The 16,649-nt window shown below is 27.6% G+C and overlaps 1 protein-coding gene across 1 annotated transcript; it reads left to right on the top strand.

Moving 5' to 3' along the window:
• The first annotated feature begins 1,722 nt into the window (after positions 1 to 1,722).
• LOC108320191 (linoleate 9S-lipoxygenase 1) lies at positions 1,723 to 7,701 on the top strand. Its single transcript, XM_017551544.2, has 9 exons — positions 1,723 to 2,034; positions 4,213 to 4,499; positions 4,767 to 5,007; positions 5,188 to 5,499; positions 5,601 to 5,686; positions 5,792 to 5,899; positions 5,986 to 6,287; positions 6,380 to 6,643; positions 6,741 to 7,701. The coding sequence occupies exons 1-9, from the start codon at positions 1,803 to 1,805 to the stop codon at positions 7,495 to 7,497; spliced, it is 2,589 nt and encodes an 862-aa protein (XP_017407033.1). The 5' UTR covers positions 1,723 to 1,802; the 3' UTR covers positions 7,498 to 7,701.
• Positions 7,702 to 16,649: the final 8,948 nt, after the last annotated feature.

The following is a 16,649-nucleotide window of genomic DNA, read 5'->3' as shown; positions in this document are numbered from 1 at the left end:
TTTTATTTATTTTTAGTATTTATATTTGTTTAAGTTAGTATCAATATGACAAATATTAATTTAATATTATTTTTTTAAGTTAACGTTAATTAGATTGAGATTAGTAAAACATATTTTTAATATTTATTTAATAATTTATATATTACGAATCATTTTATCTCAATAATTTACAAACAATAATTATGTAGGTTATTTTAATTCAAAGATCTATATTTAAAGATAAAAATTTCTTTATCATTCATTCTTTTTTTATATAAATCTTCATGTACTTATTATTTTCTTTGACTAATTTCATTTCCTTTATTCATATTCGTACTCTTCAATCACATTGATCATTTTTCATTTATGTATACTTATTTTTTTCATCCACACTTAGTTTATTCATGTCCACCTCCTTTAATACACTCATATCTTCCATTTATACTCATCTACAACAATCTTTGCTAATTGTTTTGTTGAAAATAGATGCATTGTACAAGAAACTTTATTTTTAAAATTATTGTCATTAGTGTCAGATAAATTGATATAATTAAAATAATATTAAAAATAGTTTTTATTTATCATCAATTAAACTGATAGTAAATTAAATAAATTTTAAAATAAAACAAAGTAATAACGTGAATTTGGTCTACATTAAATTAATTTAATTAAAAATAAATTTAAAATTAATAATAAATTAATATTCATTTAACCCATGTTACATAGTCGGCCTCAAAAAAATCAACGTAGGGTTCAATAATTTTAGAATCTACAGGACGTGGGATACAAATCCTGCATTATCAACTAATTAGTTTTTGGCTTTTTGCCAACACTAAATATTAATTTCTTGTAATGATTTTATATATTTTAATTTTCTTTAATTTATATTTTAATGTTTTAGTATTAGCTTTCCATTTTAATATAATGGTTAAGATTGATAATTCTGATATAATTACTCCTAAATAATTTACTTTAATTTTAGTATGTTTTATGTATGTAGTATCTCAAAAAAAAAAATATGTATATTTATTTTGGTACTCCAAAAATATTTACTGAATAACTGCCACTGGTTCGAAGTAGTCTTGTATATATACATATTATAACTATTTAAAGTAACTTAAGTTTGGATGTAAATCACATATTTACATTTTACTTAATTACATGTCAAATTAACCATATAACTAACGTCACTAATTAATTTCAACATTTTACTTTCTCTTCCTCTCACCTAAGCTTTTTAATACATTTCTTGTTGTGTATGTATGATTTGAAATTCTCTATGTTAACAATATATATAAAAAATTCTGATAGAAAAGAATAGTTTACAATAAAAAACCATAAAAAATATTAATTTCAATGTAATATTGGAAAAGTCGATAAACTTACTGTATAAATAAATTATAATTAAATTATAGTGTAAAAACTGTTTATATGTATGTATTAGCCATACATAAAGTGAGTAAAAATTAATTAGTACCTTTAAAATAATTAAATTTGATCATGAAATTTATATTAGTTAATTGATCTTGAATTATTAGGTTATGTGAAGATAAAAATACAGAAAAAGAAAGTGGTTTAATTTTTCTCCCTTTCATATTCCATGGTGATTTTGCTGTGTTTCCATTTGGTTTGAATCCATTTCATAAATGCAGATACACGTTTGTGATCTACCCTTTGTCCCTCCATGAATCCAGCATTGACTTCGAACACTGCACATTTGCCTATAAATACCTTCTTCCTCTGCACAAGGCAGAAGGCAGAAACAAGCAAGTTAGAAAGCCTCTCCGACCTAAGTGTGTGTTGTGTTCGAGAATCTAGGAAAGATGTTTGGGATATTGAACAGGGGTCACAGGATAAAGGGGACAGTGGTGTTGATGACGAAGAACGTGTTTGACTTTAATGAATTTGTGTCGAGTACGAGGGGTGGAATAGTTGGTGCTGCTGGAGGTCTCTTTGGTGCTGCAACTGACATTGTTGGAGGAATAGTTGATGGTGCCACCGCCATCTTCAGCCGCAACATTGCCATTCAGCTGATCAGTGCAACCAAAACTGATGGTTTGATTCTCTCTATATATCTTCTACTTCTTTCAACATGCAAACCACTTAACTTAACTCTTCTTTATCGTCAAATCAAGTCAACATTTCTTTAAATAAGAAAACAAACACCTATACTTTACTTTTTTAACATGTTATTAATGATATTGTGCTTGATAATTAGCTTGAAAAAAATTGCTATTTATGATTGAAATATAGTATTAGAAATGTCAAAATGGATTTAACTTGTGAGTACGGGTCAAGTTGGAGTAAAAACTCTATTTTTTAAAATATGGTTATCGTACTTAATTAACTTATTAGTTAAACGAAGTTGAATTAAATTGAACGTAGATTGATAATGATTCTTCAACAATAAAATTTTATTTTTATTTTATCATTTATTTTCATAAGTTTGTTTATTATAATCAATTTACTACTTCTAATTATGAAAGTTGATAATTTGCTCATTTTAAATATCATAATGTTGTTTAATAATGTTTGAGAAAGTTTTAATATTTAATTTATTTGTTTTTTATATGTTAATATTTTAACTTTTAATTACTGTATTTATAATATTATTTGATAAAATAGATGCAATTTAATTTTATTGTTGTAAAAAAAAAAAGAATTGAATTATTTTGATTGCATTGTAATAAATATGTAAAATAAATTAAAAAAATATAAAATATTTAAGTAAGTAAATCCACTTAATTCATAGTAGACTGAGTTAGGTTCCAAAAATTTTAATTTACAAAACAAATTTAACTGAATTAAACTGACTCAATTTAATTGAACATATGGATTGGGTTTGACATCTCTTTTAATATAAATCTATTATATATATATATATATATAATTATTAGATTATTTTGAATACACCACTGCTCTAGCAAAAACTTTCTATTACAACTATTTTGAATGTTAGGTTATGTAGTAAAAAACAAGAATCATGATTTGAAACTCAATTTGTATTTAAATAGATTACATTTTTTCTAAAAAAACCTAATCTATATAAGCTCAAAAATAAAAAATAGGCTTCGGTTTCTCTTCATAAGTGTAGCCTATTACTATTTAAAAATAAATAAAATATTATATAGATAATAAGTATACTTTTATCATTGTTTCTCATGAATACTCTTTTGACAATAATTACGTCTAGTATCATCTATAAAAAAAAATCTCATTTAATTTATATATATACTCGAAATAACTTTCGTTAGAGTATTTGTTTTTCTAAAAAATACAAAGATTCATGGTAGAAGTTTGCAGTATTTTTTAATAGACTGTGGTAAAATAAATAAAAAAGAAATGAAGAAAAAGATAGAAACAAAAATACAGAAATATAGTGAGTATCTATGTTTTTTATAAATAAATTATAGTAGAGGTATTAAAATAAATTTATGTTAATTATATGTTATATTGCAAAACAGTAAATAATTTAATAGCATAAAATATTTACTATGTATTACCAGTTTATATTAATGTTATTATAAATATAAGTATAGAGTAGGAGCATTATTCACAGATTGATTTTAAGTAAAAAAAAAATTAACTGATCCAAATATACTAACTCACGGTCTAATTATGCTTAGAGTGTTTTGTTTAAAATATGAACCCAATCAGAAAAAAAAAAGTATTTTCTGGATTAAATTAAATGATTCAGTTTTTATCGGAGCCTTCTTAAATAATTATATTATATTCAAAATATATTATATATCATTGATTTATTTTGCTATTAAGCCAAATCAAACTTTCTTTTATGTATAATTACACAATCCAAATATCGTAAAAATATACAGAATAGTGTAAGAATAAGATCAAAATCAATATTATGCAATTTTGGCTTTTAACTTTAAAAATAATTATGTATTGAACAACAATTTCAGCTATGCATAACTACCAAATTTGAATACTGTATAACTAATAATTATTGTTGATATAAACAGTAAATACTATGGGACCAAACATAACAACTAAACTATTGCAAAGTTCATAACTACTAAAATTAGTGAAAGTACACGTTCAAAACCTGTATGTTTTTTTTTTTATCAGATAAACTAATATATGCATTATAGTTAATACTCAGTTTTGAAATTACCAAGTAAAATATAAGTGGGTAAAATCCATTATGAAAGTGTATGAATAACGGTTGATGACAAACTGAATTTGAAGTGTTGTTTATCTGTATTCTTTATGTAGGGCTTGGAAATGGAAAGGTTGGAAAACAAACCTTTTTGGAGAAGCATCTTCCTTCGTTACCAAACTTGGGAGATAGACAAGATGCATTCAATGTTTATTTTGAATGGGATGAGAGTTTTGGAATTCCAGGAGCATTTTACATCAAAAACTTTATGCAATCTGAGTTTTTTCTTGTCAGTCTCACTCTTGAAGACATTCCAAATCATGGAACCATTCGCTTTGTTTGCAACTCATGGGTTTACAACGCTAAATCTTACCAAAAGGATCGCATTTTCTTTGTTAACAAGGTAAAATAAATGATTCTTTTTACACTAAGAAGTAGACTTTTAGACTTAAATCAATCTCACGATTTATAAAATAAGATTTGCAACTATAAATTAACCTTATCTCCACGATACTTTCAACACATTTTCTCACACTGAGGTATATTAATATCACGAAGAATGTGAGACTATACATTAATGGATGTTGATAGAACAATATAAAATAAAAACAATATATCTAACCTTTTAGTATCATTTCTCGAATGAAAAACATCTTTGAATGTGTTGCAGACATATCTTCCAAATGAAACTCCAACTTCACTGGTAAAGTACAGAAAAGAAGAACTGGACAATCTTAGAGGAGATGGAAAAGGGGAGCGCAAGGAATATGACAGAATCTATGACTATGATGTTTACAATGATTTGGGCAACCCAGACAATAACAAGAGCCTAGCTCGTCCTGTTCTTGGAGGGTCTAGTGATTTTCCATACCCTCGCAGGGGAAGAACTGGTAGAAAATCAACAAGAACAGGTTAGAATTCTACTTTATTTTTTAAGTAATCAATTCCAGTTTTCCAACACATGCAATGAGATTCTTGTTAGTGCTTACCCAAATGTTTCATATGTTTTTGGTAACATAGAGATGATGGGTTCTCATTGGTGTTCTGGATGATACTGCACACTAATTTCAGTTTTGTTTAACTTTGAATAGAGCGTAACTGTGAGGTACCAACCAGTGACACCTACATTCCAAGAGATGAAAACTTTGGTCATTTGAAGTCATCAGACTTCCTTACATACGCAATAAAGTCCTTAACTCAAAACGTGCTACCTACATTTCAAAAAGCATTCGGTTTCAACAATGAGTTTGATACATTTGAAGACGTGCGTGGACTCTTTGAAGGTGGAGTTTATCTCCCTACAGATGTAATCAGCAAAATTAGCCCCATACCAGTGCTTAAGGAAATCTTCCGCACTGATGGTGAGCAAGTTCTCAAGTTTCCACCACCTCATGTCATCAGAGGTATTCTGTATACATATGCTTATTACATTACATAACTTAAGTAGAATCAATACTTTACATTGTGTTCAATGTTTCTGTGTTTTCCAAATGATCTGGAGCAGTTAGTAAGTCTGCATGGATGACTGATGAAGAATTTGGAAGAGAGATGTTGGCTGGTGTAAATCCTTGCCTAATTCAACGCCTTCAAGTAAGCAGTGCTTTGTTGTTTGTTTAGTAACTGAGAACAAATTTGGTGTCTCTGTTGGATTATATATGCATTGAATCATTGTTGATGTTATTAACAAAATGGTAGGAGTTCCCTCCAAAAAGCAAGTTAGATGTTACAAGGTATGGTGATCAAACTAGTACAATAACTAAAGAACACTTGGAGATCAACCTTGGTGGATTTACAGTGGAACAGGTGAGTGATATAAATATCATAACAAAATGACGCATCAATACCAAATTAATCGTGACACTAAATGATTGGTTATGTTTGTGCAACAGGCACTGAAGGGTAACAGATTGTTCTTATTAGATCATCATGATGCATTCATACCGTATTTAGAAAGGATCAATGACCTTCCCACTGCAAAGTGTTACGCCACAAGAACTATACTTTTCTTGAAAGATGACAACACATTGAAGCCACTGGCCATTGAATTAAGTTTGCCAAATCCTGGGGGAAAGGGTGTCAATAGTAGAGTCATCTTGCCTGCAGAACAAGGCGCCGAAAGCACAATTTGGCTACTTGCAAAGGCTTATGTTGTTGTAAATGACTCCTGCTACCATCAACTCATGAGCCATTGGTATTGAAATTGAAAATTCTACCACTGACATCACAAACAAACTTATCTATTTTGAATCTGTGAAGTGATTTTTTATTTGTTCGCGATCTCAGGTTGAATACTCATGCCGTGATGGAGCCGTTTGTGATAGCAACAAACAGACATTTGAGTGTGCTCCACCCTATTCATAAACTCTTGTTGCCTCATTATCGTGACACTATGAATATCAATGGCCTTGCACGACAATCGCTCATCAACGCAGGTGGTGTTATTGAGAGATCGTTTTTGCCTGGCAAATTTGCTGTAGAGATGTCTTCAGCAGTTTACAAGAATTGGGTTTTCACTGATCAAGCCCTTCCGGCAGATCTTATCAAGAGGTAATGTTCATACACATATAGATTGCTATAAAGTTTTCAAGTTAAAAGTTTCATTTTTTTTATACCAAGTCCTTTGTATTATTCATCCTTGACTCAGAGGAATGGCAGTTGAAGATCCATCCTCTCCCTATGGCCTCCGGCTTGTGGTAGAGGACTACCCTTATGCTGTTGATGGACTAGAAATATGGGATACTATTCAAACTTGGGTTAAAGACTATGTCTCCCTGTATTATCCCACAAATGATGCAGTTAAGAAAGACACTGAACTCCAAGCTTGGTGGAAGGAAGCTGTTGAGAAAGGTCATGGTGACTTGAAAGATAAGCCATGGTGGCCAAAGTTGAACACTCCTCAAGATTTGATTCACACTTGCTCCATTATTATATGGATTGCTTCAGCTCTTCATGCAGCTGTGAATTTTGGACAATATCCTTACGGAGGATTCATCCTAAACCGGCCTACTATAACCAGAAGATTGCTGCCTGAACCAGGAACCAAAGAATATGATGAACTGACCAAAAATTACCAAAAGGCTTATTTGAGAACAGTTACAGGGAAGGTTGAGGCCCTTGTGGATCTTTCAGTGATAGAGATATTGTCAAGACATGCTTCTGATGAGGTCTATCTTGGAGAGAGGGACAATCCAAATTGGACTGATGACAAAAAAGCACTTCAAGCTTTTCAAAAGTTTGGAGAAAAGCTGAAGGTAATTGAAGATAAAATCGTGGGGAGGAACAAAGATTCAAGTCTTAGAAACCGTAATGGACCAGTTCAGATGCCTTACACTTTGCTTCTTCCTAGCTGTGAAGATGAAGGTCTCACTTTCAGAGGAATTCCCAACAGTATCTCTATCTAATGACTTTGTCTACGTGTTGTTCTCTTTCCTTAATAAGAAATAAATATGCAAGCTTGTCTAGCTGGCATGACTGTCTTCTACATACATTCATAAGTGCTGTATCGGATTTTATCAGTTTTAGTATTTGGTACTGTCATCCTTCAGTTCTTATCATGTTGCAAGTTTCTTATCCTACCTATGAATATGAAAGATTATATGATCTAATTTGTTCCTGCACCTCATCACAAGTTTCCAGATATTTTGATCTGGAATAGGAGTGAGATAAGTGTCTTGCAGAAGTTTTTTTTTCTTTTTTTTTTCCAGAATTGATCTAATATGTTCCGAAAAGTAAAATCCGGTTTGATGGTGCAGAAAGAAATTTGATTGGTACAAAAAGAAACACTCTTTATGAAAGTGGAGAAAGAAACTGCCCAGAGTTGACGAGACTACATTTAACTAAGTTTGGGCTTAATTAAAGACACAAGAGTGATTGTTGCTTCCTCCACTACTACCGAATACTCCTTCTATCACCTCATACCTAACTTACTCTTATATGAAACGGATGTCAAACTCCGTTTCACCACTCCATACCAAAATTTTTAATTAATTATATTCAACGGATGTGGCACATCCGTTTAACTAAATATATAAAAAATATTAAATTAATAAACGAAAAACTAAAAAAAAAACTTGAACGGATGTGACATATCCGTTGAAGTATTTTTTCTTCAACGGATGTCGACATCTGTTAAAGAATAAATGTGGGAGTGTAAGATATTTTAAAATATAAAGGATAGTTTTGGAATTTTAAAAAAATATGGTGGTACAGGGAGCAATGTGAGGTGGTGTAAGGAGTAACCCTCAAGACACAATAGCCCATATAGACTAGTAAAGAAGGAATAAATGCACAAACTAAAATATATAAAAAAATCCTAGAAATAATACGCTAAGTGAAAACTTTAGTGCTGTAAAAATGGGTCACCGGCCCAATTCGATCTGACATACCACGGGTTGGTCACTTAGTGAGTTAACCCAACCCGACTCATTTATTAACAAGTCAAAAAAAATTCGAACATGGCCTAACCCACCACGGATTAATAGGTTAAACGGGTTGGTCCTCCACCATCACCTCTTGCTCCCTCCACCTCCCCATTCCTGTTTTATCCCTCCCTCCACCTTTTTATTCTTGTTTTACCTTCAGTACAAATTTATTTTTAGAGTTAATATTTTTTAACTTTTACCTACTCCAATCCCTTATATGAATGCGACGGTCTTGTTTATGCTTAACCAACAAGCATTTGTTATTGACAGTTATGTTGTTTCTTTCTCTCTTCGATCTCATCACCCAAACAACACAACCATTTTAATGGTGGACCCATGTTTCTATGTTTCATTTTCTTCTGTCTCTCTTTGTTTTTTATGCTTCTTTCCATTGTTGTATCTTTTTAACTTTCTGGTTGTTTATCTTACTCATACCAACGTACGAAGAGTTAAGCAATCTCACATAAAAAAATGTTGATACATAAGGAAGAAATATATGTCGCAATATGTCAGAAAAAAATATTGTGGAGGATAGTTAATTTTATAAAAAAGGTTGAAACATTTTATATAATCATTTAAATAAAAAATTAAAATATTGAAATTTTAAAACTTTAAGAGAGGAATTTGATCATTTAAATTTAGAAAATTTTAAATTATAATTAAATAGTAAGAATTTTGAACTTTTGAAATTTTTTTAATTAATTTATGTATACATTTTTCATTCCGTTATAATTTTGAAATTAAGATACAGATACTTTAACACATTTTACTAACAATAATGAATATTTCTCTCATGTTAACAATTGATTGTGGTTAATTTCCAGATTTATTTTGCAATCATTTTTTTTACCAACATTAATGATATATGTTTCCATTGATGTCATTTAGAATTTTTTATCAATGTTAATAAAATTATTTTTTTTATGATGTTAGTCATAAAATATTTATTATTGTTAGTTATAAAAATATTCATTATCGTTTGGAACCTCTGCACTGCCGAATGACCACCACAAACACCCCACATCACTGCACCATGAAAAGTCACACCACCGCACTACGAAACCAAACAGATATGGAGACATGAATAAATAGATAAAAATTTAGGGTTTCAGAATAAAGTAAATAAATAGGGTTAAAAGTAAAAAAATGTTACTTTTGTAATTATAAATTTTTTTAAAATCTAAAAAAATTATAATTTTTTTCTAATTCAAATTTAAATAATTTAACTCTAAAATGATGTTAAACTTCAAGACAATTCAAAATAAAAAAGTTAACATATAACTCAAATGTAATCCAAAAACAAACCCAAAAAGTGAATAAATAAGTTTATAATATTGACAATTTATGTCTTACTGATCCATTTATAAGATTAGAGTCTTGAATGAATAAATTTATAATATTTTGTTATCTTGAAACATATTTTTCTTTATTCCCATTTACAATACAATAAAAAAATGTTAACTAAAATAATATTAAAACATAAAATAATAAATAATTAAATTAAACTAGGTTGGTTGGTGAGCCTAGCTCACCACGGGTTCAACCCGAGTGAGTCAGGTTCTAAGTAAATCGGGTTGAAAATTAGCTCGTATAAAAAAAATTCATTTTTTTCAAATCCAACCCGGCTCGAATTCGTGATGAGTCGAATTAACTCACGGGTTCTAACCCATTTTGAGAGCACTAGAAAAAATGTTTCAAGCAAGTTAATTTGATTTCAGATGAAATATAAATTAATTTTTTTTAAGAAAATTGTGTATATTTTCATAATTTTGACAACGTTTTATAATTTCAATCAAGTATTTCAGTGTTGTTTTTTGTATTCTTTGAAATAGTTTGCCTATTACTTTCCTTTCCAAAATTTCATTTTAGCTAAAAAATAAATTTCTTATATAAATGTTTAGTTACATTATAATTTTTATCAACAAATTTTATCCATAAAGAAATAATAGTTACCTAACAAATTTTTATAGTTTCCGACGAGCATCGACAATAGTTAAATTCATTTTTATTATTTATAGGTTAAAATATTTAAAATAATGAAAAGTGTTGATTGTTATGACAAAATTCTAAATGTCTTTAGAATTAAATTTATGAGAGTAATTATATAGCATAAAATTCTTCTAGATTAACTTTTTATATATCAAATCAATATAAAAATAGTCTAAACCTTATTAATAAAATAAAACTAATTTCTTATATATTTTACTAAAAGTTTGCATTAAGTTCAGATATTTATACATTTATAACGACTAATCGATTATACTTTATGTCCATAGGCAAACTATTAGTTGTTTTATCTCCATCAAGGTTTTAAATTATTTTTTAATAATTAAATATCACAAATATACAATCAATAATAATACTTAAAAACAAAATTAAATTATAAGAGTAAAGAAAAAGAAGTATGTTAAATAACAAAAATGACAAAGTTAATTACTCCTATCAGTATTAAAAATATGAAGAATAATGATGATGATGGATGACTTCAGTCTTCACTCAGAGTTAGTTCTCTATTACTCAAGAATTATTTAAAAATTTGTAAAGCCTTCTATTTAAGAATTTTCATAACGCACCATTCATTGGGTGAACTCGTTGGGCAACCAAACTTCTCCTCAATGGGTGAATTGGTTCGCTAGGTTAATAGGTTTGAAATTTGTATTTGAATTTGTAACTAAAGTAATCTCACCTTACAAGTCAGTTTTATGGGGTTGAGTTAGACTTAAAATCTACTTTTGAACACACTATCAGACTTAGGTTACAATTTATCCTAGCAAAATTTGTGTTGGTAGAACATATTATCGGACCGCTATCATACTACACATTAATGTCTAGTCTCACGCTCGATATGTATATACTCAGTGTGAGGGACTATGTTGAAAATTTGACATCGACTAAAGATAAAACAAATTTATAATATATAATATAAATGATTCAATTAATAACTGAATTTTTTAATTATCTTGACGATGTTATATATATATATATATATATATATATATATATATATATATATATATATATATATATTCTTGTCTATTATTCAAATATCTTTGATATATTCTTCAAATTTTTTTGTAATTTTCACTTATTCTATAATATATTTCAAAACAAAATTCAAATATTTTTTTTTCAAAATTATTTAAAAAACCTTAGATTATTCAAAAAGATAATAATGAAAATATTAATAATAAACAAAATAAAAATATGATTCATTTATTTAAAACGCACTAAAGTAATGAAAAGTGTTTATTATCATTGCAAACTTTTAACATTTGACGTAATATTTTTTACTTTATTTTTTTATTTTATTTTGTGCTACCACAAATTAAAATTAGAGAATTCGCTAAGCAATTTGGATCAGTTGTGAACAAAAAATAAATGTCAATTTTATATAAAGATTAAAAATACTTGTTAGATTGTGTTTCCTTTTAAGAAAAATCCCAAATGAAGTTTGATAAAATGAAATTTGGTTATATAGGATAAAATATACATTTTTTTTCAATGAATTCGTTTTCTAAATCAATTGAAAACGTAAATTTTACACATGGAAAATATTTTACTCTCTGTCTCAATATTAAGGATAAATAAGTAAAGTAGGTCAATCTCTGTAAAATTCTACGTACATACATAGGTCACGTTTTAAATGAATTCCATTCATAAATTAATAACATTTTCATGCATCTATTAAATTAAAATTATAAAAGTTAGATAAAATTATTTTCTTAGTTTTGTTTTAAACAGCATCTGCAAATACGCTGTTATTTGTTTTTCTAATGAATTAAATTACATTACACAGGACTAAAGTAAAAAATAAATAAAAAAGTCGACACAAACTAATGAAGAAATTTATGCACATGGAGTGCAACATTCAATTATTGCACATGGATGTATAGTAAGGGTGATAATGTTATGACTTTTTCAGCACAAAAATAGTATTTTAAGTACATGCATGATGAGAGTACTAGGAACGCTTAGAGCTTACAGATATTATTCAACCATGACTTGTGATATAAGATTTATTTTTTTTCTTTTTTATAATATATATATATATATATATATATATATATATATATATATATATATATATTAGTTCATTCTACACTGTAACCTTGATATTTCTTCTTAATGTAACTAATGAAAATATGTACTAATTAACAAAAATTTAAAATAAAATTGAGAGAGAAGGAAGGATCTTCAATGAATAAAGAGAAACTGAAATATATGAATTATTGCAATAAATATTTATGTTTGAGTTTGAGTTTTCCATTAAGTTAGAATCTACAAATTTATTATTTAAATATTGAAAACAGTGTTATAATTCTTTATTCTTTGTATAGGTTAAGTTATGATGTTTAGGTATCTGATTTTTTTTCAATGTATTATCTCAAAAAAACTTAACATTTAGAATCGATAACTCGTCTTATTAATTGATTGAGAGATCAAAATCGAAGAAGAATATACTAATATAGTATATATATACATTTAAGAGGAAAGTTAAATAACATATAAGAAAACCAATTATTACCTATTAGAACTACCATCATAATTATTGATTCATTAATATTAAATCTTCTCCATATATCTCATTAAATGACTCAATAACTCTTCATATTTTTAAATTCCTAACAATATTTTAAATTTAGGTATGTTTCTTAAAGGTTATGAAATTTCTTTCTTCTCAAATTAGTTTATGTTTTCTAAACTTAATCTCTTCTTAAGTAATTTCAATATATGTTTAATTAATTTATATGTTTTGATTTTTAATTTCTTATTTAAATGTGTAATTTTAGCCTTGTAAATATTTATAGTTTCTATTTTATAACCCTCTTAAATCTCTAAAACTAGAAATGTAAAGATATAATTTTTTTTTCTAAATATAAACTATAAAATTAACATGAATACTATGAATGGAAAATCAACTCAAGACACCATTTATAATAATAAAAATAAACAATTTTATTTATTTACTCATTTATGTTTTATGACAATTTGAACAGAGTATCTTAAATTTTTAACCACACAATCTATGATTAAGCATTTCTATTTGGTCCAACCCTACGATTTAGTCTTGATTCACATGAATAAATGTTAAAAAGGTCCTTTGGACCAAAATGGAAACAAAGGCCCTATGTGTTAGGGTCAACCAACAATCATTTTATGTGAGTAAGTCTTAAGTCACGATAGGCATGATTAATTTTGGTCCAAGTTAAGTAGGTCATTTAGGTTGGATCCAGGTCAGATTGCGTCTAGGTCAAGTCAAAGTTGATAGAATCCATATTGTGAAAAGTTGAATTGAACTCATGTTGTACAAAGTTTAGTTGGGGCCATTCTTGGTTGAATCAGGTCGAGCCCAAAATTAGTCAAGTCAAGTCGGAGGGTTAAGTCAAGTTTGGCACATTTTGGGTTGAGATGAGTTGGATGTGTTCAGTTCAAATTAAGTAGGGTCAACTTGAGCCACATTGGATTAAGTCAAGATAGTCTTGTTGGGTGCACATTTGACCGGCTCGACTTGATCCAACTTGGGTTGAGTTGAGTTGAACCCACCTTTGGTTGAGTTGAGTAGAACCCATTTTTGTCCAAGTCGAGTCATCAATTTGACTTGTCGGGCTGAGGCGAGTAGTATCCACATCGAACCAATATGGAGTCAAATTCAAACCATGTCATGTTAATTCAAGTGGAGATAAATTCAACCAATTTTTGACCATCGCAAGACAATATTAGGTTGAGCTAAACCCAAGTTAGATTAGGTTAACACAGTTAGACAAGTTAAGTAAGATTCTAACTTTTCTGTTAAGTTGTAAATAATACAAATTAAGTAAGAATCAATTTACAAATGTAAAATATTTGAGAATTATCTCACTTTAAAATATTCTAAATACTCGTGTTATAATAAAAAATATTGAGAAATTATTTAAAATCTTATAATAATATTATACCCACTTTAATTCTAATCCATTCTACACAAGAATTAGATTCTTTTAAATTCTTTTAAAGAACTCATTTACATTGTGTTTGTTTCAAGATGAATTCAGTTAGCTGATAGACATTTGTGTGTGATATTTACGGTTTGATCATTTGATGTTCAGAAAAATGAGGGTAAGGAAATGAAAAAAAAACTTGAAATCGATTCCTCTAGTTTATAAAGAAATGCAAAGAATGTCACCTAAGAGTGAGATGTCACAATTACTCTCATTTTTTCTTTCAAATGGACTGCATGGTTACCTCTCCACCCAAATGCAATCATTGTCGCCAACTAAAATCAATTCAAGCCACAAGAACCGATTATCTCCCATTGTAATCAGTTCTCTTTTCTTATCTCATTGGAAAAATCGGTTTCGCATTATGAATGTCCAAAATTGGTTTTAGAAAAAGGTGTGGCTATAATTGGATGACTCCCAAAACATATAATCAAAAGAGGCTGACAGAATCAATTGTCGATTCTTTATATATGTAAAAATTGGTAATCCATCATTATATATAATATAAATAATATAATAAAATAATAATAATTAAAAATATTAATTTATATGTATAATATAAATAATATAATATGATAAAACAATAATAATGTATAAATGAAATATTAATAAAAATATTAAAAATAATAGATATTAATAAAAAATAATATTAGAGATATAAATAAATATAATTTAATAATAAAAAATTAATAATTTAATAATAATAATAATAACAACAATAATATAATATTTATGAGGAGGACATGGTAGTAATTTGGATATATAAGGTTATTGGTGTAAAACTGACAGATGTCCTATCTATAAAAATTGCAATGATAGGATAGTTGGATAAGTCTGTGCGAGACACATTACATGTGACAAAGTTCTCCCGTGGCAATGACTCACTTTTTCTTCTGACTTTTATTTCTGTAGTTAATAAAGCTGTGTGCAGCGAATCGATTTCATCAACAACTTTTGTCGTTATTCCTTACCATTTTAACACTCGCAAAAAGCATTTAAAGAATGTCATGGAAAACTACACAGCGATTTCCCAACTATTATTTTTCCACTTCACACTATTTTCAAAAAGTTAGAAATTATTCATTGGTGGAAATAAACAAATGGTAGAAAGTATTTTTTATTTTGATAGTACTTTTCCTCACATGAGATGAAAAAGTAAAAAATAAAAATAAAACTATATATAGTTTTATACTTGTATAATTACTTAACTTTAACTTCTTTTTCATTTTAAAAATGCTATTATTTTATTTTTCATGACGTTTTCGACAAAAAAAAAATAGAATTTTCATTTCTATTCTTTCTCTTTTATTTTCACAGTTTTTTTTTTCATTTTTCTTGTTTATAATCAAACATTGTTTGAGTCTTATCCCTTTACTATAATTTATTTACTAAAATTTACAGTTTCTTTTAAGAACGATAAAAGTTATAAGTTTATATAAATATTAACAAGAAAGAATTATCTAAGTGTAAAAGTATATAAAATGATTATTTGTATTGAACAGTTGTTTCTTTTAGTATTTAGAGAAAATGTTTAAATACTATTTTAATTCTTATTTTTATCTACTTTATTTAATGTAGTTTTTTTTTTCGCGTTCAATTAAGTTATATTTTGATTAATTTGATTTAATTTAGTTCTTTTTTTTTTAAATGTTAATGAAAAAGTATACAAGGTGACAGTATTTGTATGTATTATTTTTATTTAAGTCACTCGTTATGTTCTGTGTAAGTTGCATTCATTTTTAATTAAAAAATTAATTGAAAGTGGCAGAAAATAAGGTATATTTATTGTATTTTGAAATCCAAATTGGGAATAAAAAGAGAAATAGAGTTTGGAAAAATGAATTGGGTATTGTTTTTTCATAGCTTGAAAAATGATTTTGCTGTTCTTGAAATTGTGTTTGTTGTTTTGTGAGATATGTCTGATTTTCAATATTCTTTATCTTATTGTAGTAGTTAGGACAACGAATTTGTCGTTTTTTACATGTTGATATTTCAATTAACTCACATTTAAAATTGTGGTGAGATGGTATAATAAGAATGGTAATAATTTAAAAAAATGTTGATAAAAATATCAACAAAAGATTTCCAAAATATACCGCCTATACTCAACAAAGATAATTTTATTTAATTTCACTTTAAAAACAATTTAAAAAC

The sequence above is a fragment of the Vigna angularis genome, chromosome 9 (assembly GCF_016808095.1).
Source record: "Vigna angularis cultivar LongXiaoDou No.4 chromosome 9, ASM1680809v1, whole genome shotgun sequence".
Taxonomy (NCBI): Eukaryota; Viridiplantae; Streptophyta; class Magnoliopsida; order Fabales; family Fabaceae; genus Vigna; species Vigna angularis.
The sequence above is the reverse complement of the archived record's forward strand: the minus strand, read 5'-3'. Positions and strand labels throughout refer to the sequence as shown.